The following is a 25,182-nucleotide window of genomic DNA, read 5'->3' on the forward strand; positions in this document are numbered from 1 at the left end:
TTGGTCTGAGTTTTTGCTTACCAAGTATAGTGATGTTTATTTTCCAGTACCAACTTTTCAAGACGTAGCTCATCCATGTCTGGATTCAGAAATAACTATGAATGAACTGAGTCGTGTACTTGCAATATTAAGCTCAGGATTTTAAGACTGCTAAATAAAGTATTTAAAGAAGAGAAAATGCCCAAGGAATGGTTCAATATTTTTGTATTTTTCCTTCACAAGAAGCGATTGTAAGCGATTTCCTTACAAGCGATTGTAAGGATCCAAAAAATTACAGAATGATAGCTCTTTTAAATACTATGGTTAAAATATTTACAAAAGTATTGGAACTTAGACTCGCGACGTGGGCAGAAATGTGTAACGTGCTCCCAGAAGGTCAATGTGGTTTCAGAAAGGATAGGGGTTGTGTAGACAATATTTTCGTTTTGCATTCCGTAATAACACATTATGTTGAAATGCATCATAGGAATATATTTGCACTATTTATTGACTTCCAGGCTGCGTTCGATAATGTCCCCCACTCTAAATTGTGGTACAAGCTTGGAAGCATGGGAGCAGTAAAATTATCAGATTGCTCGATCATTTGTATAGCCATGCAATATTGAAAGTAGGTGATAATATCATTCCTGTGGAGAGGGGTGTTTTGCAGGGCGATTCCATCAGTCCGCTGCTCTTCTCTCTCTATGTAAGCGATATAGAGGATTATTTCAGGAATCAGGGTTTACACGGTGTAAATATGAATGGCCAGTTTGAAGTATTCATGCTCCAGTACGCGGACGACATTGTAATTTTGGCTGACAGTCCTTCAGGCATGCGAAAACTTCGTTTAGAAGGTCTACGTTAGAAAACTTCGGTGCTTCGAGACCTACAGTGAGAGCATACAATTAAAAATAAATACGGATAAGACAAAGGTGATACCTTTCCACAAAGGAAGATTAGGGAAGTTTTTACCTTTTTACTACCTCAATGACAAAATAGAAATCGCAAAAACGTATAAATACTTGGGGGTTGAGTTCTCCAGTTCAGGTAGATTCAATTATTTTTGCTCATGCATGTGTACAAAGGCAAAGAGCATTGGTGCAGCTATTAGATATGCTCTGGCTAAGGCGAAATGCAATACATGGGAGAGTAAAATAAAGTTATTTGAGACTGTCTTATTACCGGGAGTATTATATAACTCTGAAATATGGGATCTGTTCAGCATAGAATCCATAGAAAAAATTCAATGTCAATTTTTCAAATGTCTACTTTTGTTGAATGGCGGCACTCCTGACTGGGCAATCCGTATTGAGTCAGCAAGGTTCAAATTGGCTTTCATTGTGTTCTGTAAAGCCGTCAAATGGTTGATTCGAATACTGGAAATGCCAAATAGTAGATACCCTAGGAAGTGCTACGATATTATGGTATCAGAATTAGCGCAGGGAGGAATTGATAATTCAAAGCTCAGATTCAATTGGGTACATTCACTAAAAAGCCAGTTTTTCAATGCCTCAGCAGAAAATTTGTGGACGAATATTATAGTATTGATGTGAATGCTTTGAAACAACGCTATGAGGAGCTTATAGAAGCATATTGTGGTAATCTGTACAACTTAGATGTAGGTAGAGCCATCGATTCCCAATCCTCTCCCAGATACACGCAGTTGAATCCAAATTTCATTTTAGGTGAGCAGTTCAGATTCAGATTGGCCTTTTCGAAGATTCGTTGTTTATCCCAACTAAGATTGGCTAACGACCTGAGTTTTTACCTGTATGTTGAATGGAAGGGTATTTGGATAAATTGCAAAGAGCACTGTCCAATCTGCAACCTTCGAACTGATGAGACCGTAGAACATTTTTTATTAGTATGTCCCATGTATTGCCACATCAGGAGGCAATTCACTGCCAAATTTACTCAGAATATTGTAAATGACGCAGATAAAGTAATGGTACTGCTATCCAACTTGAGTGTAGGAAAAATAAATTCCGTGTACAATTTTACAGTAGAGGCGCTCAAAATAAGATCAGAGATACTAAGCGTAACAGGTTGAGCCGGCAGTGAGTCTTTTTAACAATCGCAGCAATAATTTAATCATAACGTTTCACTCAATTGAATGAATTGTGTTATCCTGTTTGTAATTATAATCAATGTTTCCATATTGTTTGTGTATTTTGTCTGTTTGTATCATGATGATTGTGACTTTGTATGGGGTGTGGCCCCGATTGCAAATAAAGATATTTATTTATTTATTTATTATGAATAAACGTGAGCAAATCCTCTTGCTCATGCTCATCAAAAAAATAGTTTGAGCATTTGCTCAAAAGTAAAAGGTTATACTCAAAATTGTATGAATAAACTAGAGCATTTGCTCAAATTTTGAAGCAAATGCTTCAAAAAAGGTGAGTCTAGTCTAGAGCAGCTTATCACCTTTTGCTCATAGTAAAATGGCTCAACTAATTCATACGAGGAAGAGGAAATCATACCAGATACGATCACAATCAAGAAGATTATTATAGAGATGACATTTTTTCACACTATTATTTAAAAATTCTAAACTCAACTAACCTAAAACTCTATTCATAAATAGAAAACATAGCAGACGACGCAAACACAAGCGGTGCCCCCTATTTGCATATTTAGCGCTTCCGTGAGCTATAAAAACAAATTAAGGCTACAAAAGCGGATCAGCTGATGAAAAATCTTTAAAATACGTGAGCATTTGCTCCAGAGTTCAGGAGCATAAGGTAAGAGTATAAGGTAAAGCTTATTCATATAAAAATGAGCAAATGCTTTTGCTTCTACCTTTTGCTCGTAAGCAAAACCTTATGCTCCATGCTCTTGCTCATGAGCATTTGCTCTGGTTTTATTCATATCGACTGGTATCGAATTAACTTTGATCAATCTATAGAGTCCAAAGTAAATTGCTTCCTAAATACTGTTGAGTCTGTGGTGAACGAAGCCTTTCCTCTCAAAAGTGTCACAGATAAGCCCACTTTACCTAAAAAGAGTAAAATTTATAGTCCAGAACTAAGCTACATGAAGGAGCTCTGCTACTGCCTCCATGATACATACTTGAGCACTCGTATACTTCCTGTTAAAGAATTTCTAAAGAAATATAAGAAAGGTTCAGAACATTACTCAGGGATCTAGACAAAAAAATGACGAATCTATCATATCCTCTAGCAATAAGGGTAAAGCAATATGGACTATCATAAAGAATGAATGTGGCAGTAAACGACAGTTTGAGGGTTCAAGGGGGTTCAGTTAAAGTTCAAACCAGTTCAACCGATTTTTTATTGACAAGATTAATGAAATTGTAAACAGTATAGCTATAAAGGTGTGTAAACAGAGCTCAGCAGAATATCTAAACAGTTGTAACTCCAGACCTTCTTGTAAATTCAGTTTCAGACTAGTCAGTATGATTGAGGTCGAGAATGTCATGAAATCCAGCAAATGGACTGATATCTATGGTATGAACACTTTAATTTTTAAATTAGGAATACTTTGCTATCTGTTTAGTTAATTTTAAATTTTTATCGGTTTTTATTTGAATTTATCTGTTTTATTTATTATTTATTTAATTGATTTATTTTTTGGGTAGAGTTTTGACGGCATGCACCTCGCAGAATCGGCTTCTATTAACAGGCACACCGCTGCAAAATAACCTGATAGAGTTGTGGACTCTTCTCAATTTCCTGATGCCGGATATGTTCCACGACATAACCATCTTCCACTCATTGCTTGACCTCAGCGATGCCGGCAAAGACGCTCAGAAAATTCTGCAAAAAGAGAAGGAACAACATGTAGTTTCTACACTACATCAGGTATGTTCATTGCAATTCAATCAGTCATTGAGATACCGTATTCTTGGCAAGGCGTTTCATAATTACTCATTACTAATTAGTTGAAAAAACTTGACTGTTTGTAAATAGTGTATTCATTCAGATCAAAGAGTAAATGGGCTTTATTTTCGAAATTTAGTTGATTGCATTTCGGATTAATATTTTTCTATTCCAAGAATATATTTATCTTCCTTCAATATGACAGCCTGGACCATGAGATTCTTATCAGAAAGCTTTATTACTATGGGATCCGTGGTAACTGCCTATCTCTAATAAGATCCTATCTGAGTGGGAGGAGCCAAGTTGTGGAGATTGAGGGTATGGAGGGTGTAGTTATGAATGCTGAATTTAGATCTAAGCTTTGTCCTATACAAAGGGTATAGGACACCACAGGGTTCCACAGGGTTCGATAATGGGTCCACTGTTGTTTCTTATATATATATAAACGAACTCTCCGCTAATGTTCATTCAGCCAAGTCTGTTCTTTTTGCTGACGATGCAAATTTCCTGGTAACGGCTAAAAATATAGAAGAACTTCAGTTGACTAGAAATGCTGTTCTTTGTGAGGTGACCAACTGGTGCAGGGCAAATAAGTTGGAGGTGTTATCATGAAAATGGAAATATTTAATTTGGAATGAAAATTTATCTGGTTAGTTGATTTTGTCTGTTTTGCCAGTAGTTTGAACAATGCAATAATATTATGTAAACAGTATGACGCTAATAATCTAGACTCAGTAGTATCAATCTTGAAATTGAAAAGGTTCTTAATTTGATAAGTTCAACTATTTTTATAACAAGCATTGTAACTAAGAAATGTGGCTTCCATCTGATTTTACCAAGAACATCGCTTCTAGTTGAATTTTAAGGTTGGGCCTGCTCAACGTTTTTTTTCCAAATGGGTTCGAGTTCTAACTTCTCTTAACGTTTTATTAGCTTATTATCTTGATTTTTTTTCTCTTTTCCAGATACTCTTCCCATTCGTTCTGAGGCGTCTAAAAAGTGATATTGCTATTGACATTCCTCCCAAAAAGGAAGTGGTGGTGTACTGTCCCATGACGGAAGTGCAGAGGGAACTTTATGAATATATCTTGAAAAAAAATATTCGTAACAAAATCCCCCACTTCGAGTTGGTAAGTTTACTAAATCACTCTCAATTTAATAAATCTTATTACTTTCCTTGCCCTATTACCATAGGTAAGGAAAGTATTGCTCTCCGAAAAAATTAAGGTACCCCAATTTCTAAATTTCTATACATTTCAAGGTCCCCTGAGTCCAAAAAAGTGGTTTTTGGGTATTGGTATGTATGTATGTGTGTATGAGTGTATGTGCGTCTGTGTACACGATATCTCATCTCCCAATTAACGGAATGACTTGAAATTTGGAACTTGAGGTCCTTACTATATAACGATCCGACACGAACAATGTCGATCTAATGCAATTCAAGATGGCGGATAAAATGGCAAAAATGTTGTCAAAAAAAGGTTTTTTTGCGATTTTCTCGAAAACTGCTCCAACGATTTTGATCAAATTCAAACCTAAAATAGTCATTGATAAGCTCTATCAACTGCCACAAGTCTCATATCTGGAAAATTTCCAGGAGCTCCGCCCCATCTTTGCAAAGTTTGATTTAAGATTCCCAATTATCAGGCTCCAGATACAATTTAAACAAAAAATTCCAAGTGTAAAAGATTAAGCATGAAAATCTCTACAATTAATGTTCAGTAACATTTTCACCTAACATTCAAAATAAGCTCGAAATTCGAGAAAATGTTATTATTTCAATTGCAAGCTGTTGGCAACTGTTGATTCTATTGAATCATTCACTATAAAGAGATAGCAGACTTCGTATGTCTCCAGCGTTATTATCCTGTCACCAGCTGGCTTGGATCTTTGAATAGTAGACTTGAGATGCGCATGAACACTAGCGTCAGGAGATAAATTTTCATAAAGGCAAGGAAAGTTTTGTGAGTGCGCCACACCATATTTTTTCCTGTCAATATTTTTGGTTCTGAGTAAGGAGAATATTATTTTGACCATTGATTGAGGTTGATCTGAACGCTAGTTATGTTGCTTACTAGCAGGCAACCCGTGCTCCGCAAGGGTCTATTTTAAAACTTGACAAACTGGAAACTTGACTGAGTGCAATCTTGAAGAGTTTGAAATAGGCCTAGAACCATCCTCGGTTAATTAAGAATCTATATGCAAAATTATTTCAAGTGATCAGTCCAGTAGTTTAGACGTGATTATGCGTCAAACATAATTTTCCTATTCCGTACGTGGATGAGCCAGTTCTTTCCTTTATTATAATATGTTGTCCTAGTAACCTGTCCTAGCAGGTAACCCGTGCTCCGTAAGGGTCTAATTAAAAACTTGATAATCTGAAAACTTGACTTACTGAAATATTGAAGAATCTAAAATAGGCCTATAACAATCATCGGTAAATGAAGAATCTATTAGCAAATTTTTGAAGCTAATCAGTGCAGTGGTTCAGACGTGATGATGCGTCATTCATGTATTTTCATATCCCCTACAAGCCAATTATTCTTATTCTACCGAGGATGGTTATAGGCCTATTTTGGATTCTTCAAGATTTCAGTAGGTCAAGTTTTAATTTAGACCCTTCTGGAGCACGGGTTATAAGCCAATAATCTTTCCATTATCAAATTATAGATAACTGAAGAAGACATAATACTTGAAAACCTCACAATATCATATTGATTTTTTTTCAATACATAAATTTTAGTATCGATTAGATCCTACTCAATTTGAATCGGGCAGCCTTTTCCCCAATTCCAAACAAAATACCTACAATATTCGTCCTCCGAATTTGTGTCTAATAGTACTTTATAACTGAAGAATATAAATTATTACTACCTAATTTTATTGTGATCTATTTATGTTTTTATTATTAATTTCAATAATACAGCATAAATTTAAACTTTTTAAATTTTACTGGTTGCAAAATTTTACATTAAATAATTATTTGGAGTTAAATCGTAATTAAATCCAAGTTAAATCGTAATGAAAACAACTACATTCAAAAAATTATTTATAATAATACGTTTCGAGGGAAAAAATAAAACAAAAAAATTGGAAGATTCGGGGATTCGATCCAAAACAGAATGTTCTACCACTGCACTACGGATCCGCTCAAGTTGGGTGTCTACTGTCTAGGTCTAGTAACATCGTTATAACCACAGTATTTAGACGAGAATCTTCTTCTATATACCGTGGTTATAACCTCCTTACCTGTGTTTGTTTACACATACAACAATAATGTATGCCGTATAAAACTCTGAATGAAATTTGAACATTAATTCTGAAAAATCTAGAAAAAAATTGAAATTTTGGCTTTGAAGTGCACGAGACTGATATTTGTAGAATCTATGTGCAAAATTTGGATATCTAAATCATTTTTCCGGTATGCAACACAACCCTACTACTCTCTTATACGCTCTATACTCTCTCTTATATAGATTTTCTCCATGTATATGCATATTAAAGTAGATTTATTCTAAGACTTTATAAATAACATCTATCCTGGGTAAAAATGCTGACAGTTTTTGACTAAAGGTTGTTGCTCAAATGCGTCACGGTTCACATTTGGAATATGAGCATGTGTAACCTGTGCTCCGCAACGAATTATCAAGACACAAGGATGAGTGTTTTATAATTCATGCTTAGAATTGGAAGTTTTTTGCTATCAACTTCACTTGAGACTAAAAAAGTTATAAGTGTTAGCGTGTTCTCACGTTTCACTCACTGAGGGCCAAAGTCGTTGTCCGTCTGTTTCTATATAATAACTTAGGAAAGGATTGATCAATAAACTTCAAATTTTGAACACGTATTCTTCGAACCTTTTTGCAGGTCGAGTTCGTTTGACAACAAGATTGACTCACTCCTTCGTTTTTTACAGGATATAAAAATAACATTGAAAGTGTATAAGAAAAAAAGTTTTGATTTATCATTTAGTCAGCTGTAATTAATTGTATGCTATTGCAGTAATTTTTCCATTCTTTTAAAAAAGCTTATGTTATTTGGGACTTATTACACTGAATGTCCTTTATGCGCCGACACATTATTTCAGCCGAATAATACACAACATATATTTAATTTATAAGTTCTATTCAACTGGCTTACATTAACGTCTGTCTGCCTGTCTATTGCCTGTCTGTAACACACGCGTAATTAATAGTGCTACTTGTGATAGCAGTTGCCATGGACGTTGACTAATTTGCTAAGACAATTTTTGTTAGTGTTAAATTTGTGATTGGAAGCTACTATTAGTGCTCACTAACACTCGATCATTGAATGTATAGGTACTCATTTTTGTATCGTCTATTAGTATTTTTAAATGTTTAGATCATTGAAACAGTTTGAGATATCGTTGTGCGTGTTTCGCCATTAATTTTCTTTTGAAATTCGATGTATCACATCTGAAAAAATGTAGTCAGGTTCAAAATGAAGCTGGATTCGAAATGAAGTTGGATACATATGGCGGACCAAAGTTTTGAAGCGACAGAAAGTAGTTTTTTCAATTGGAATAGGATCCCCATGGAACCTTCTGTCATAATATACTTGTAAAATCAATATTCATCTGTTTCCTTAATAATTCTCACCAACTCTGTATAATTACAAGTTGCGGATTTCAGAGATCAATACAATAGTTCAAGAGCGAGTTCTTCAACCCAGGGGGTCACTAGCTATTAAAAGTAAGCCTTTAACAACCATCCTTGGTAAATTCATAATTGTTGTGCAAAATTTCAAGTTAATCAACATGGAAGCTCAGATGTGATTGCAATATCAATGGTGTATTTTGTGTATACATACATCCAACTCATATTTTATAGAAGAAAATTAATAGCATTTTATTATTGTTGGTTATAAGTTGAAAGTTTTATTTTCTAGGGAAATCTGCCAGCCAAAAGAGCTGTTGGGACGTCATATAAAGACTACTTCAGTGATCATAATCCTGATCTTGAATGTGAGGAGAATTTGGCGTCCAGTGATGATCATAATCTCGATCTTCAATGTGAGGAGAATTTGGCGTCCGCTGAAATGCCTACAAGATCTTCAATTCTGAGAAAAGAATCCATTAAAAACAAGAGAAATGACTTCTTCGATTTAAGCGAGCTACCCAAGTGCAAGGAACTCTATGAAAGGTATGGTTTTGTAGTTTCAAGTGAGTTCCGAGGTTGAAAAAAATCAGTCTCCCGACTGAAAAATTCAGTTTCAACTCGACTTATTAAAAAGGGAAAAGTATAAAATTTTACCACTTCTCCAACAAATCTGAACGTGTTCTAGTTTATTTTCACGCTAATCTGATATTATTGAAGATAAAGAATACTCACGTCTCTTGGCGACCAGCATGTTGAGTCGACAGGAAACTCAGTCGCGAGTATCCAGTAACTGAATGTGGAGTGCACGATCACTGAGTCGTCATATTAGTTAAGAGTAGGACTAATGACAAGTTGATTGAAAGTTGAAAGTCAGCATAGGGAAAGGTTTGCGGTTAGATTATAGCTTTTAATTGCAATATTCTAGTATAATTCTGATCAATCATTTTTTAATTTCAAACTAAGAATTTCGTCATTGTAGATAACAAAACACCCACTTGGAGTGCTGATGTAAATAGATAGATAGATGTATTTTATTTGCACTTTATAGCATTACAAGTGATGTGGGTATAGTTGAGGCAATAAGAGCCCCTCTTCCACTTAACTCACGATGTATGGGGTGGCTTTGCGACTTGAGTCGCGCTAGTGTGAGTATTGCCAAATGCTACACAAATTTTATTACTCCAGTCGAGGATACACCAATATCTCACACCTTATTACAAGTTGAGTAGTTGAGTCGTTTGTCTTGCTCACTGTCACTACTCTGTCGTCTATATAACATAAGTTGAGACTTGGCCCTCCATCCGAAGAAATTACAGGGTTGCCAAATAGTGTAAAATTGCAACTTTCTCAAATTTCTGATTTAACCTTAGAATGGGATGTACAATATCATCCCCGATATCCCAGTAGTGCTGAAATTGTTTCAGGGTTGAAGGATGAAAAGGACATTTAATTTTTTAATGAAATTGAAAATATTGTGAAAATGTGTTTCTCTTTCGAATATCACTTCTCTTTCTTAGAATTATGGGATGTGGTAATGAGTGGGAATTTCCTATCAGAATAACGGGGAGATGTCTTCTTTCTTATTGGTGTCTGGATCATTTTTATCCGACAAATAGTTATTTTTAATTAATGATTATGTTCGTCAATGTCGAGCAGAAAACATGAAATTTTCGACATGCTAGAAACCTTTTTGTTTCAAAAGATGAGTGGTGAAAGCGAGAAAGTTTCTCAAAAATAATTGAAATTATTTTTCTGTAAAAAAAATTGTCAGAAATACGTTTTATACTTGACTTTAGTTAAGTTGGCTGTATAGTCCTTGGTGGACATTGGCCTCCTCAACACAACGCCTCCACTCGTCTCTTCTCTGGGAACTTTGTCGCCAGTTGTTCGATATGCCCAGCACACGCAGATCACCAATCACGTCATTCATCCATCTCGTTCTCGGCCTTCCTCTCCCTCTCGTCCTCATCATTCTTCCATCCAGCAGTCTAAGTGGCGTCCTTTCCATATTCATTCTCTCCACATGACCAAGCCATTCCATCCTTCTTGCTTTTATAAATCTTACAATATTTCCTTCTCTCATAGCAATAAGACCAGCCAAGAAATATGCAACAGAATCATGATAGGCAATCGAACATTATTAATATGCTACTCCAAGCTACTTCAGTGTTACTCCAAGATATTTAAATTCACTGACGCCTTCAATGTCGCAATCGTCTGATAGTATCAAGTTGTATAATTGCCTTCTTTCATTTGCAGACATTCTCATGTACTTAGTCTTTCCAGTATTAATTTCAAGACCCATCTCTCTTGCTTCCTCTTTCATTTCACTGAAAATCTCCTTTAAGCTATTAAGATTCCTTGTTATCAGCACTACATCATCAGCATAGGCCAGTATTTGACTTGTTCTGTTAACTATTGTACCTATCTTCTGAAGTATTGTTTCAAGAATCAAATTGAAGAGGGTTGCTGACAGTGCATCACTTTGTCCAACACTGGTGGCAACATTGAATGAGCGGCTCAGTTTGTTTCATATCTTAACTTGCGCCGTTGTACCATATATTGTCATATTTATGAGACTGGTCAACCTTCTTGGGATTCCCATCTCATTTAGCACATTCTTCATCATTCTGTCTCTTGATGCTATCAAATGCCTGGCGGAAGTCGACAAAAAGTATTTGCAAATCTGTATCATATTCGTAACATTTTTCCATGATCTGTCTCATTACAAATATTTGGTCTACAGTGCTTCTTCCTTGCCTGAAACAACACTATCATTTCTTCTGCATAGACCCCTAATCGTTTCAACAGCAGTGATGAAAAAATCTTGAGGTGCAGAGTAACGTAATGCCTCTCTAGTTGCTACTTACCATTTTGTCACATTTTTTATAGATGGGGCATATTATACCTTCAGTCCACTCTTCAGGCATTATTTTCTCTTGCACCCATAACCACAGAATTAATGGGTATCCAGATTTCGCAATTTTCTTTCCTTCATACTTGAACAACTCAGCTGGTATCGTGTCTCTGCCAGGTGCTTCATTATTCTTCATCTTCTTTATATTTATTTTACTTCTTCCAATGTTGGGGAAAGGATCAGGGGTTCTGCACTTGCATAAGTGATCGTTTCTTCTCCATCATCATTATTTATTATTATTAAACCTTTTCATTAGAAGAACGTATTTTGGCCTCTCAAAAGTTTTAAAGTATAGCGGCTGAATAATGTGCCACCATAATGCTATCAATATCTGCGACTAACAAAAACAAAATAGTAAACCTCACATTTTTTTGAATATTTTATTTGACAAAATTTAGGAACAGAGGAAGTTTTAGGCTAGCGTCTGTTTTTCATTCCGATATTGTATATTTTTTTATGTAATGAATAAAATATAATAAAAATGACAACCTCGCCTCGAATAATCCAAGCAGTGTTGTATTGCAGTTTTTCTAAAGACTATCAGCTGCTTGCAGTTGAAATTATTTTGTCAAATAACTTGTAAATTGCCAGCCTTTAGCTTACTAGTAGTTCTGTGAACAGTAGACCTCGCGCTCTGTAAGTCACATTGACCTGTTAGGTTTTCTCAAAACTAAAAAAACAATTTATCAATTGAAAATGTCTAGTAAAAATCTCAAATATAGAATAAAATAACCGTAATACAAATAACAGAAAAATTTCAATCAAAAATTGAAAACTAAAGCTATAGAAATCACTATGGGAGAGTTGTTATCAATTATTATCCACATCCAAGCATGAGTATCAAGTGAGAGTCTCAGTCTTGCATGAGGAGCATCTTTTTGTCTTACATTTTTGTGTCATCACAGTTGCCACAGTTCCTATTAGTGGTGAGTCGAGCAACCTCCAACATTTGAAAAAGGATGCTGTTACAGTAAAAAATATTTTGTGAGTGGTCTACAACTGAAGTAAATTTATTAGCTAATCATAATAATTACAAAGAATTTTCATAAATAATTACAAATTTATGGGGAAAATGGTACGGGGGAAAAGGAGCTAGCATCACAGAATACAAATACAGCACAGAAGGCCAGCGGAATAGGGCTTTCTGTTCACGCGAAATTGAGTAGTTCCTTTGCCAGATTGTAGATAGCGCGCATAACTCTACTCCAGTCCAAGGTCTGTAATAGTATATTTCGCACCTAGGGCCGAAAATGAGATATTTCCGGCTCGAAATCGGTTTTTAAGTCCGAGGCCGTAGGCCGAGGACTAGAAAAGATTGAGAGCCGGAAATACATTTTTGCCCATGGTGCGAACGCTATTTTTCGCCACACCAAAAAAAAACTTCCCAATATATAAGAAATTAAAAAATAAATAAAATTCAAACAGCCTATTTTGATAGTTTGAATCTTGGTTATGACAACTTTCACTGTCAATTAATTTCAATATTACTAATTAATGATTTACAATAGTGACAATATTTTTATACTATTAATATTTCGAATAATTGTTTGAATTTTTATAGCTCGCGCTTTGCGCCTGGTGCAATATCTCATGGATAGATGGATGAATAGAATTTTCATTACTATTGTGAAATAATGTGATTAAAAAATTAATATAATTGCATATTTCACAGTTTTGTCTCAAAATATATCTAAAAAATTGATTGAAATTTAAATTACGGTAACTAATATAAAAAATAGCTAATAAAAGTCGAAATTCATCGACAAAAAAAATGTCACTGACCGAGGTTCGAACCTAGATCATGTTTGTAATTCACTGAGCTTAGAGCTTTTGAGTACACGCCTTTACACTCTCGGCCATTGCTCCTTTTGATCGAACTGGCCTGTAAGTCAGGTAACGTATGTAGGCTACTATAATATAGTGTAGCCTATAGCGGCAAACTTTAAGCCGGTTTGCCGGCATTTTCACAACAAAATATTGCTCTGAAAATAGTTAAATCATAGAGAAAACATTCGAAGATTCAATCTTGAGTGGGCCTAATGTTTTCTCTATATGGTTTGATATTGAAGAAAAATTATCTGAAAGTTTTAATAATGAATTACGGAAAAATTACTAGGAATTTTTTAGTCAAGGCTGAGTTTCACCAGTAGGCTTACCTTAAACTTTAGATCTCTGCTGTATTTTCCTATTATTATTGTTGATTGTATTGCATTAAGAAGTGGAATTCGATAATAAAAAAGAAACAATTATTACTCTACCTCACTTTTAAATATCGATACAATTATTGTACTTTGATTTCAAATTCGATTCTTCACTTTTATAAAGACTTGCGATACGTACCTTTCTGACAATGGACAATGTAGCCAACATTATATTGTTGAGGCTATGGATATATCATCGTATTCTATTGTTTGATATCAAAAACACAATAATAAATATTAAATTATGAAACAGTAATTTATAAAATATATTATTATAGACATAATACCGCGATTCACGATACATAATTATATAGATTATTACAGTCATTATGAGATTATCTCTCCATGATTTTTGTGAGATCGGACACGATCAGCTGTTATTCAAGGTCATTTTACAGCCCTAGGGCTGTAAAGTTTTACCGGCCTGGTCGGAAAACAATCACTTTCGGCCTCCATATGACGCACGTAAACCAGCTCATTACATCCAAGTGTGGCGAAAATTTATTTTTCGCCCCACTTGGATGTAATAAGCTGGTTTTCGTGCGTCATATGGAGGCCGAAAGTGATTGTTTTCTGAACAGGCCGGTAAAATTTCTACGGCCCTAAGGCTGTAAAATAACCTTGAAGTCAGCTGATTCTGATTTGATGTGAACGTGCTTACAAAATAGTTTATGAAACGGAATCAGTTTATGCTTCTAGAATTGATTAAATTATTTTGCAATAAGATACTATCATTCTATTTGGATAAATGAAATACAAATAAGATATTATAAACTATTCAAATACAATTTTCAGAGTATAATAGAATCTAACCTCAAACCTGCGTTTAATCGTACTGCGTTTAATCGTTTATCACGAAACCTGGTGGATAATTTTGGAACTACTTGGGCAATATCCATAGTGCTGAACGTTTGTACAATAATAGTTTATGTAACGGAATCAGTTTATGCTTCTAGAATTGAATAAAGTATTCTGCAATAATATACTATCATTTTATTTGGATGAATGAAATACAGATAAGATATAAATATTATAAACTATTCAAATTCGATTTTCAGAGTAGGATAGAACTTGTAACCTAAACTTCCGAAGTCGATGACAACAAGCATTGTTGACGTTGACATTCAGATTGGCCAAATTGTGCTAAAACAGCTGATCAAAAACTTTTCATTATTTGTGTTTATTATTCAATAATTAAAACATTTATAATAATATCATCTTATTGTCATTTGAAAGAATAAAGAAGTATAAACTCAACCTCCCACATAATTGAACATAATATTTTAGGTTATTTAGACAAATCAGAATAAAAAATAAAAATACTTGGACAATTTCCTGATATTCAGATAACCTCAGATTTGCTAGAGCTATGACCTTCCAGTTTTGCTTTCGGAAGTGCCTAATAAACAATTATTCTCATATATGTATATTGTTTTATTTTTCTGTGTGGCGAAAAATAGCGTTCGCACCATGGGCAAAAATGTGTTTCCGGCTCTCAATCTTTTCTAGTCCTCGGCCTACGGCTTCGGACTTGAAACCCGATTTCGAGACGGAAAAGTCTCATTTTCGGCCCTAGGTGCGAAATTTACTATTACAATTCATAGCCAAGCAATATCCCTTGAACAATATTACAAAATAACACATTATGTTGGGCTGAAGTTGGTCTATAAAAATAGAGGTCATGACACAATCCCGTGATGCATTGCAAAATCGCCATTTTATGGGGTCCTAGTTTACCAATTTTCAAATTTATCAACTGTTATCATTATGGATTGAACAACATGATGTGTTATTTTGTAATATTGTTCAAGGGATATTGCTTGGTTTTGAATTGTAAATGTAAAATAAATTGTTCCGACAGAATAATAATAAATTAGATTTGAATTGTTGATTTTTAGATTCAACTGATCGGGAACTTGAAACTCTTTTTGAAATTGGCCTCGCATATTTCTGTCTTGCCCCAATGCCTTTTGAATCATAATCCTTGATTTACAAGAATAAGAACAGTTTTTAATAATAAATAAATGAATTATTAAAGCATTTATTATTGAAATTTCATAATTAAAAAATTGAAACCCTGAATTCACATATTATCTGAAGTAGAATATTGTTTTTAAAATGCATAATTTTGTTATGAGCAAATTGAATTGGAATGGATTTTCAAATGTACATAAAGACTCCATAAAATGGCTGCTCACAACAATAGTGTCATGACCTGTATTTTATAGACCTTGCTCCAGCCTAGCTCACCCCCCTTCCGCACTCCATCCACACAACAACTCTATCTCCCACTACTTCCTCCACTAACTGGTTGTAGTCGCCCCTCACTACTTCACCACTCTCACACACAGAAGCACATACACAGTCAAATCGGCACCAGACACCTTTCAACATGTGAAGCAATTATATAATCATGATAATAATATTATTCAACCGCCTTCTGTTTTGTTTGCATTTCATCCCAACATTCTCCTGATGATTGGGAAACTCACAGCTGAATCATGACTGTATCATTTCTATTACTCTGTGTTCTGTTAGAATGAGAATGTTATGTAGATAAGAAGAAAATGACGATTTTGAGTAGAGAAAGAAGAATACCTAAGTAATAGAACATGATGACAAAAAGATAATAATAAGAAAAGAAGCAGAAGAAGGGGAAAAAGAAGAAAAGGAAAAACTTGATGATGAAGAAAAATAAGTAGGAGATGGAGAGAATAAGATATTATGAGAAAAGAAGAAGAAGCTGATTTATTACTATTATTACATTCAGTTACACTATCTATAATTGGTGAAGCTGAATTTTTGCAGGATGTTAGTATACATAATTCATTGCCTGGAATCACAATAATACTTGGCTGAAAAATTCAAATTACTCTGTTAAATTTTAATACTCTGTTTTAAAATTTCAAATTATGTTCTTCATGATATTATATTTAAATTTGTATATTAATATTTTATTATATATATTCAAGTGTCCCCACACAGGGTAGCCTTTAGGGAACACATATTAGAAATTTCGAACAGCTGTTTTTGTTCGAAGCCTCTCTCACTGAAGACACAACATGCATGACGACCATGGGTCTACACACTTTTCCTGTCGTTAGTGGCCACCCTTACGAAACCATTTCAGTATGAACAACATAATTTTTTTACATTTATAGTATATATTGTGTATCAATTGTTGAAGAAGCATTGTGAATTCCACCAATAAAATATTTTTGCAGGATGGCCTGTGAATTCAAAGAAAGGGTGAAAATGCAGTCTCCACAGCAGGCTCTTATGCACATTGTCAATCACCCCTACCTCGTCATGATGCCATTCACTAGACAGAAACACAACAGATTTCTTCTTGTCAACGACGAACTGATAAAGACTTCGGGAAAATTTCTTGTTTTGGAAGCTTTGCTGGCGAAATTGAAACAGAGAGGACACAAGGTAACTTGATTTTTTTAAGACCAATATCAATCCTCAAATGTTACATATATTGTAGACTAGCAGGTAACCCGTGCTCCACAATGGTCTATTTTAAAATTATTCTACAAATCGAAAACTTGTAATAAAATATTGGACAACTGAAAATAGGCCTATAACCATCCTCAGTTAATAAAGAATCTTAATGCAAAATTTCAAGTCAATCAGTTCAGTAGTTCAGACGTGATGATGCGTCAAACATAATTTTCCTATCCCATATGTGTATTAAGCCAGTTCTTTCAATTATTATAGTATAGATGATGGATAGATGGATGATTTATCAGTATCTTTGAATGAGAATAACGGTTTGAGAAATCAATGTGCGGTTTTCACGATCTATTTTCCCTTGATTAAACCTTCCAATTAAAAAAAATTACGTATTAAAATGGCGGTTACAAAATGGTGGACCAAAATTTTGATGTGAAAGAATCAGTTATTTCTATTCGAATAGGATCCCCAATCATACCTATCATCTAATCTCCCTTTTAAAAGAAATTTCCAGCTGTTTCTATACAACAACTGGAAGCATGACAAATTGAAAACTTGATGTAATGAAATCTTGAAGGATTGAAAATAGGCCTATAACCATTCACTCGGTGAATTAAGAATCTTCATGCAAAATTTCAAGTTAATCAGTTGAGTAGTTCAGACGTGATGTCAAACATAATTTTCCCATTCCGTACGTGTATAAGCCAGTTATTACCAGTATAATAGTATAGATAACTGAAGAATACATGATACTTGAAAACCTCACAGTATCATATTAATTTTTTTCATTACATCAATTTTAGTATCAATTAGATCCTCCTCAATTTGAATCAGGCAGCCTTTTGTTTCCCCAATTCCAAACAAAATACCTACAAATTTGTTTCACTCCGAATTTGTGTCTTATAGTACATTATAACTGAAGAATATAAATTGTAAGGAACTGACAATGCTAAAATTAAATGAAAAATTCAACGAATGTTAATGACATGGTAAATATGAAGGGGATTCCCTTCAAACTCCTCCATCGTTTAAAAAAGAGCTATTGCTCCTTGGTCTCGAATTATATGGCAAGGTTGTTGTGATGGTGTGATCCCTACCCCCAGGCACATAGGATGGGTCATCCTCCTCCTCAGACTCTGGCACTTCCTGCTCCAGGTTGTCTTCCTCCTCCTGCTCATCCCACCGCTGCCACCAATGTAAACAACTGACAACGATAAAATTAAATGGAAAATTTTACTCTTTAAATTAAACGTTTCTTTAATAAAACTTGATCAATACTGACTAAACATAAACAAGATAACAAACTTTTTCTGTGAATGGTTGTCAGGTAACGAACGCTAATGACATGGTACATATGAAATGAAATTTATGGTAAATATATAATTATTACTAATTTTATTGTGATCTATTCATATTTTTCTCATGAATTCCAATGATACAGCATGAAACCTATGTCCATTTCATTTTACCAGTGGAAAAATTTTACATAAATAATTATTTGATGAAATCAAAGTTCAATCATAATGAAAACAAATTCCTCCAAAAAATAATACTTTATTACTTTACTTCGAGGGAAAAAATTAAGAACAAAAAAAACTGGAAGAATCGGGATTCGATCCGAGAAACTTTCGTTCCGAAGTAGAGTGCTCAGTGCTCTACCCACTACACCACAACTCCGCTCAACATTTAATGTCTTGTAACAACATTATAACCTCCTTAAAAATTCACATTTTAGGCCTACAACAATGTATGCCATAAGAAATTTCTTGTCTCATGAATGAAATATGAACATTAATTCTATCTATCTATCTAGCGTATGGCAAAAGACACAATTAAATTCTAATAGTAAAATGGGATAGATAAAATTATATACAAGGATGCCGTATATACCACATTTATGTGTTCATATATCAACAACGAATGGATTCGTCTCAGTCAAAGATTTTAAAACTAGGCAAACATTTAATACATTAATTCTGAAAAATCTAGAGTTAAAAATTAAAATTGATATTTTTAGAATCTATGTGAAAATCCGCCTAATGTATAAATTCTTTATATTTTAAACATAGGCATCTCTCGAGTAAACGTCAACTAAATATAGGCTATTTATTTTTTGGTAAATCTAAATCAATTCAATCTTGTAGCATTAAATAACCTTATTTTGTATGTATTGTACATAGATTCTCTACAGCTATATACAGGGTGTCCCACCAAGGTTGTAACAGCCGTTGACCATAGATTTTACTCGTTATTTCTGACAAAAAATGTTCAGTAAACTTTTTTCCTATCGACCTTAGTTTCCGAGATATATCGATTTTTCGATATTTTCAGAATATGCCTACTTCCGGTCATTAAATACTCAATAACTCGAAAACTACTGGTCGAATTTCAATTTCAAGGGTATTGTTGGAAAGAGAAAAGCATTTCAAACAAGATTAATGTAATTTTATCTGTTGTTAGGTATTTTGTAGTTTTTATTAGGGCTTAAACTTGAAAAAATGCTATTCTTCAAATTCAAAGTCAAATTTCAAACCGATTTTTCTCGATTTATATCCAGGTGATTATAGTGGTTTCAATATTTCAAAAACTTCTCCATTTCATAAGCTTTCGAATGAGTGTGAATTCGAAAAGGTAAGTTCCATGATAAAGTGTTCAAAGCTGCTAATATCTGGAATTCACAAACAGTATGCATCAAGTGGTGATCCTAAAAGGGTGAAATCACCTGATTATTGCATTATTTTCTGTAGCACATAGCCTAAATCCCATATAAAATATAATCATACAATTTTACAAGATCCAACAAAATTTATTCATAGAATAATAATTCAAAGTAGATGACAGAATTAAAAAAACTGATGGCAATCATTCAGATGGTAATCAAGTTACATATATCATGTTCACTGCTTACTGGAATTCAAAATAACCTCCATTTGTGTTTATACAACTTGTGCTGCGTTTCACCAAGCTTCGAGTTGCCCGTCTCACTTCGTTGGGCCGTGTCTTCATTACTTTAAACGTCAATCGAATTCTAAGAATCAGTTCCTCCCTGGTCTCTACATGTTCTCTGTAAACTTCACTTTTCACAATCCCCCAAAAGTAGAAGTCTTTTGGAGTAAGATCAGGTGAGCGTGGTGGCCAACTTACGGGTCCACCTCGGCCAATCCACTGCCCAGCATAATTTTTATCAAGCCACCCACGGACCCACGGACGTTTCTAGCATAATGAGGGAATGAGGGAGGCAGCCATCCAACTGGAGCCACATATTCTGCCTCAAATTGAGAGGCACGTCTTCCATCAATTCGTGAAGCTCATTGACCAGAAAGTCCATATAAACTTCACCATTTATTCTTGCAGGGAAAACGAAAGGTTCATGTATGTGTATTGTGGAAATTTACAGCACCAGTTCTTGTGAACGTACTTTTATCTGTGATCTGTCAATAAAATGTTTGAAACACAATCTTGTGCTAAGATCCAACGGCAAAACTGCATCCTTGAAACAGTATCAGGTTCATTCAACAACTCTTGAACTGGGTATCATGAAAATGGTCGAAAGTTACTCTTCTTCGATATTCTTTGAACTATTCTTGAAACATCCAACATCCCATCTGTCCACCGGATGCTGGATCGAGGATTCTGCTCGAAATACTTTAGAATAAGATTCTCAAAAGCTTCAGAAATTAAGACGGGCCTCTCATACCTTGAAACTGATCCTAGTCCCTTACCATCTTGACATTTGTCAATCTTAAAAAAGTGTTATGAGATGGGTGTTTTCGATCAGTAAAACGTCTCCTGTATACTCTCTCTGTCTCTCTTGAATTGAATCCACACTCTCCATGCACCAATAACATGTTCAAGTACTCAATCAAGGTAAATTTCATGATAATGAACACGAACACTTCTCTAATAGACAAAGTTGATACATATCATGCCAATTAACTGGAAAGCACACTGAAAACTATACTGAAAATAGGCTGAAACATACACTTCTTGTTATTTTATTCAGGATTTATGGTACAGGAAATAATGCAAGTTATTGAAAAAGTCATATCTTTGTAGAATGTTAAATGTTGATTGAAACTTGTGAATATTGTCAGAGATGAATCAGGTGATTCCACCCCTTTAGGATCACCACTTGATGCTGTTTGTAAATTTCCTCATTTTGAAGGTGTTCTTTCCAGATATTAGCAGTTTTGAACACTTTATCATGAAACTTTCCTTTTTGAATTTGTACTCATTCGAAAGCTTATAAAATTGAGAAGTTTTTGAAATATTGTAACCACTATAATTACCCGGATAAAAATCGAGAAAAATCGGTTTGAAATTTGAATTTGAAAAAGAGCATTTTTTCAAGTTTAAGCCCTCATAAAAAACTACAGAATATCTAACAACAGATAAAATTACATTAAACTTGATTGAAATGTTTTTCTCTCCAACAATACCCTTGAAATTTAAATTCGACCAGTAGTTTTCGAGTATTTAATGACCGGAAGTAGGCATATTCTGAAAATATCGAAAAATCGATATATCTCGAAAACTAAGGTCGATAGGGAAAAAGTTTACTGAACATTTTTTGTCAGAAATGTTGTGAAGAATCTGTGGTCAACGGCTGTTACAACCTTGGTGGACACCCTGTATATTAGATATTCTATACATATTGCAAATTCACTTTTTAAAGAGATTGTATAATCTAGGCTACTATAAATTCTAATTTGCTATAATTTATGATAAATCGATTTGGTAATAAATAATATGAAATCTTTCCAAATAACCTCGTATTCATGTTGTAAAGAAATTTTCTAATTTTATCAGAAAATATATACATTGCATATTCTAGATTCTAGATTATATTCTATCAAAGTAAGAACTTTGTTATCTTCTATCACAAAACGAGGAGATTGATTGATTGATTGATTAGCTGCCTTTATTAAAAACCTAGGAGGGCGAAGTTAGGGCGCAGCCGGCCCTCTCTTACACTTAACCCTCCAATACAATTCTAAGTAAAACTAAAACACTGTACAACAAAGATTATAAGATAAAAGAGATGCGATGCAGATGTGAGCGTAGATAAGGGCACGTAGATATGGAATTCTCAATTATTCATACTACTTGTTTTCGTATTGTAAAACAGCCTATTGTTCATAATACTATGCTAATGAATTCAATAAATTATTCATAAATTACGGTATATATTATAAGTTGGAATATGAATTTATTTTTTCCAAATATCATAGTATCATCATATAGTCTTTTTTCGTTAGGGCTACTCTTCAATAGAAATAAAAATAGAAATCAAAGTTCCCTCTTTAAAATTGTTTACATACGACATGTTTCGGCTATGATGCCATTATCAAGTAGTATAATATATTATTTTGATAATGGCATCATGGCACATGTCGTAAGGAAAAAAATTAAGAAAGGGTACTTAGATTCACAACTAATCGGTTGAATGTCTGTTTGAAAGCTTGTGCAGGACGAAAATTTCTTCAATGATCTATGAGAGCATTCAGAAAAAGAGACTCTCACACTCTTGAACAAAAATAAAACTTACCAAACTAATCAATGTGCATATTTGTTGTCAATATAGAGCATTTTTCTATGCTCTAATATTACTTATACATTATCTACTACTGAACATAGGAAAATCAGACTATATTATTAATGAGCCTAGATACTGCTATAGCCGGCACTCCACCAAAAAGTCCCTGGATTGCTTACCATTCAGGGAATTTCTTGTGGCGTGCCGACTGTAGGCTTCTTGATCTTTATTGCTCGTTTATTCCTGTATTCAATAAAAGATGGTTTGAAAATCCTATCTTACTTGAAAGTCAATATGAATTTTTCATAAGTAAATTACTATCACAAGATTCATGAACAACTATTGTACGTTTCAGATTCAATTAGACTACATAATTTACTGTGTTTTAAGCCCTTCAATTTTTCAAATATTCATTTTATTATTTTTCTTTCTGAATTTTCGTATATTATATTAATTTAATTTCTCTGGTTTCCTTGAATAAGTTTAATTTAATTGTTCCATTTTATTGGAAGGTTCTACTTTTTTCAACGTCGTGTATGCTTCTGGATATGGCGGAAGATCTTATGGTTATGCGGAACCATTCATATGTGCGACTGGATGGAAATAGCAAGCTGATGGCTCGTAAAGACGACATTTTCGCCTTCAACACCAATCCAGATATGTTTGCGTTTCTGATCTCGACGCGAGCTGGTGGACTTGGCATTAACCTGACTGGAGCCGATACGGTCATTCTACTCAACAGTGATTGGGTACGTTACAATTTTTAAAATGCATAAAGGTATGTCCACACATGCCGAACCGAACCTCGAACAGGGCAACGAACCGTGCATTTCGTCGTGCATCGCGCCGTGCCGCTTATTAACGCGCAGCGAATTTAAGGCTGTGCAAAGGCTAAAAATAAACTTTCTACTTGTGATATTTTTCAAAGTTTTTCGTCGATTCCACTTGTGATGGATAGCCAAAATTGTACAGTGAACGGCACGGCGAATTGTTATCGAGGGCTCTGATTGGCTGAAAGGTTCAGCGTTCGGCGTGCGGTACGACAAACGGTTAAAAGAGCGGCGAGCGGCACGGCGAATATTTAACAGCTGATTTTTAACATTATGAAGCATATGCTCATGTTCGCTAAACGGCGCGATGTACGGCTGATTGCACGGTTCGCTGCGCTGATCCAGGTTCGGTTCGGCATGTGTGGACATAACCTTTAGATTGCATAAATTAAAAATATCACTTTGTCCATACATCGCAAATAATAATATATAATGAATGAATATGATGAGAAAAGAACAACCGGCTTAAAGGTAGCCCAAAATAGTTCTCCCAAATTTCCTAAAATATGCTACGGTTTTGTTATCCTTATAACATTTTATACAGTAGTGAGGTCCATTGACAGTAAAATATATATTTAGGCTAGCTGAAACCTTCCCTTGAGGGATTCTGCACTAACAAGACTTGATATATATAATATTATTAAGTCCATAGGTCAATCATTTGGTGGTTTTTGCCATAACAAAGATTTTTCATATAGCTTCATGTATAGGTTCTATATGTAAATATTAATGTACATATTTATATTGATGTTATACTATTATAGTATTTTCATTAGTGCACTTGTGATTAGTATGCATATAGTAATGCGCCGGTATCTGGTTGATGTTACAGTATATTACCAGATGTTATATATGTATATTACCCACAGTATGGCTATTGGATTTTTTCCCGCCGCCATGAAGATTCCAAATATTTGAATTTTACAATGGAGCTTATATGGGATTATAAGTAAAATCGCTTGCTTTTACTCATTAAAGTATATTTCTGTAATTATTAACTTCGATATAATTTCTTTCGTGTTTTTTCTATATTCCCAATATAGTTATGGAACTTGAAATAGTAATCGTAGATAATAGCGAGTAAAAATGAAAGGTAGGTAACGTAACCTGAAAGCTGAATTTCAAAAAAATACCATAAAACTTTTGAAATGTGGCATGATATTGTAATAAATTTTGTTCCATTGACAAATGATAAAGTTCTCATATCTATTTCTAGAAGCATGATGGAATTCTCATCACAATAGATTCCGTAACATTTAAATAGTTTGTTTTATTCAGCCAATAATTCTGACGAAAATATTGTAAAGCACAACATAGAATATAAACTCTGGAAGAGCCAATTAATCTAGCCATAGTACTACTTGATGAATTTAATAAACATGTAAGAAATTGAAAAATAACACACATAACCATTATTGTTTATATTTAGTGATATTTCTAATCTTAACTATTGCTTGTGGTAATGCAACTCGAAAATCATATCAATAGCTATTGTACCAACATGTTATGGGTAGGGTACTCAGTACTGAAGAGAATCAATCAGAGAAGTCAATACGTCTTTAATCAACACTTAATCATGGTTAAATATTTCATAAAATGTTATATTCAATTGAGCCACAAAAATATTTTGAAATTGGATTATTTGAAGTTCAATCCAATAAATGGGATTTGGAAATACACAAAATTGAAATTTATCTTTCTACATATTTATATAATCACTGGTTCTCAAGTTGTCCGCGAAAGCTCTAGAACCTCGAGGAGTCCGAAGGAAGGAAAATTGATGTTTTAAGCTTTATTAG

At 34.1% G+C, this 25,182-nt stretch overlaps 1 protein-coding gene across 1 annotated transcript in view; it reads left to right on the forward strand.

Moving 5' to 3' along the window:
* Positions 1-25,182, forward strand: part of LOC111050423 (lymphocyte-specific helicase-like) — a 73,542-nt gene that overhangs the window by 45,011 nt on the left and 3,349 nt on the right. Inside the window, exons 9-13 of the mRNA XM_039439387.1 lie at positions 3,581-3,803; positions 4,787-4,951; positions 8,730-8,983; positions 16,783-16,993; positions 23,066-23,302. Coding sequence (XP_039295321.1) covers positions 3,581-3,803; positions 4,787-4,951; positions 8,730-8,983; positions 16,783-16,993; positions 23,066-23,302 — 1,090 coding nt within the window. The remainder of the gene's footprint in view (positions 1-3,580; positions 3,804-4,786; positions 4,952-8,729; positions 8,984-16,782; positions 16,994-23,065; positions 23,303-25,182) is intronic.

This window comes from Nilaparvata lugens, chromosome 1 (genome assembly GCF_014356525.2).
Source record: "Nilaparvata lugens isolate BPH chromosome 1, ASM1435652v1, whole genome shotgun sequence".
NCBI classification, from domain to species: domain Eukaryota; kingdom Metazoa; phylum Arthropoda; class Insecta; order Hemiptera; family Delphacidae; genus Nilaparvata; species Nilaparvata lugens.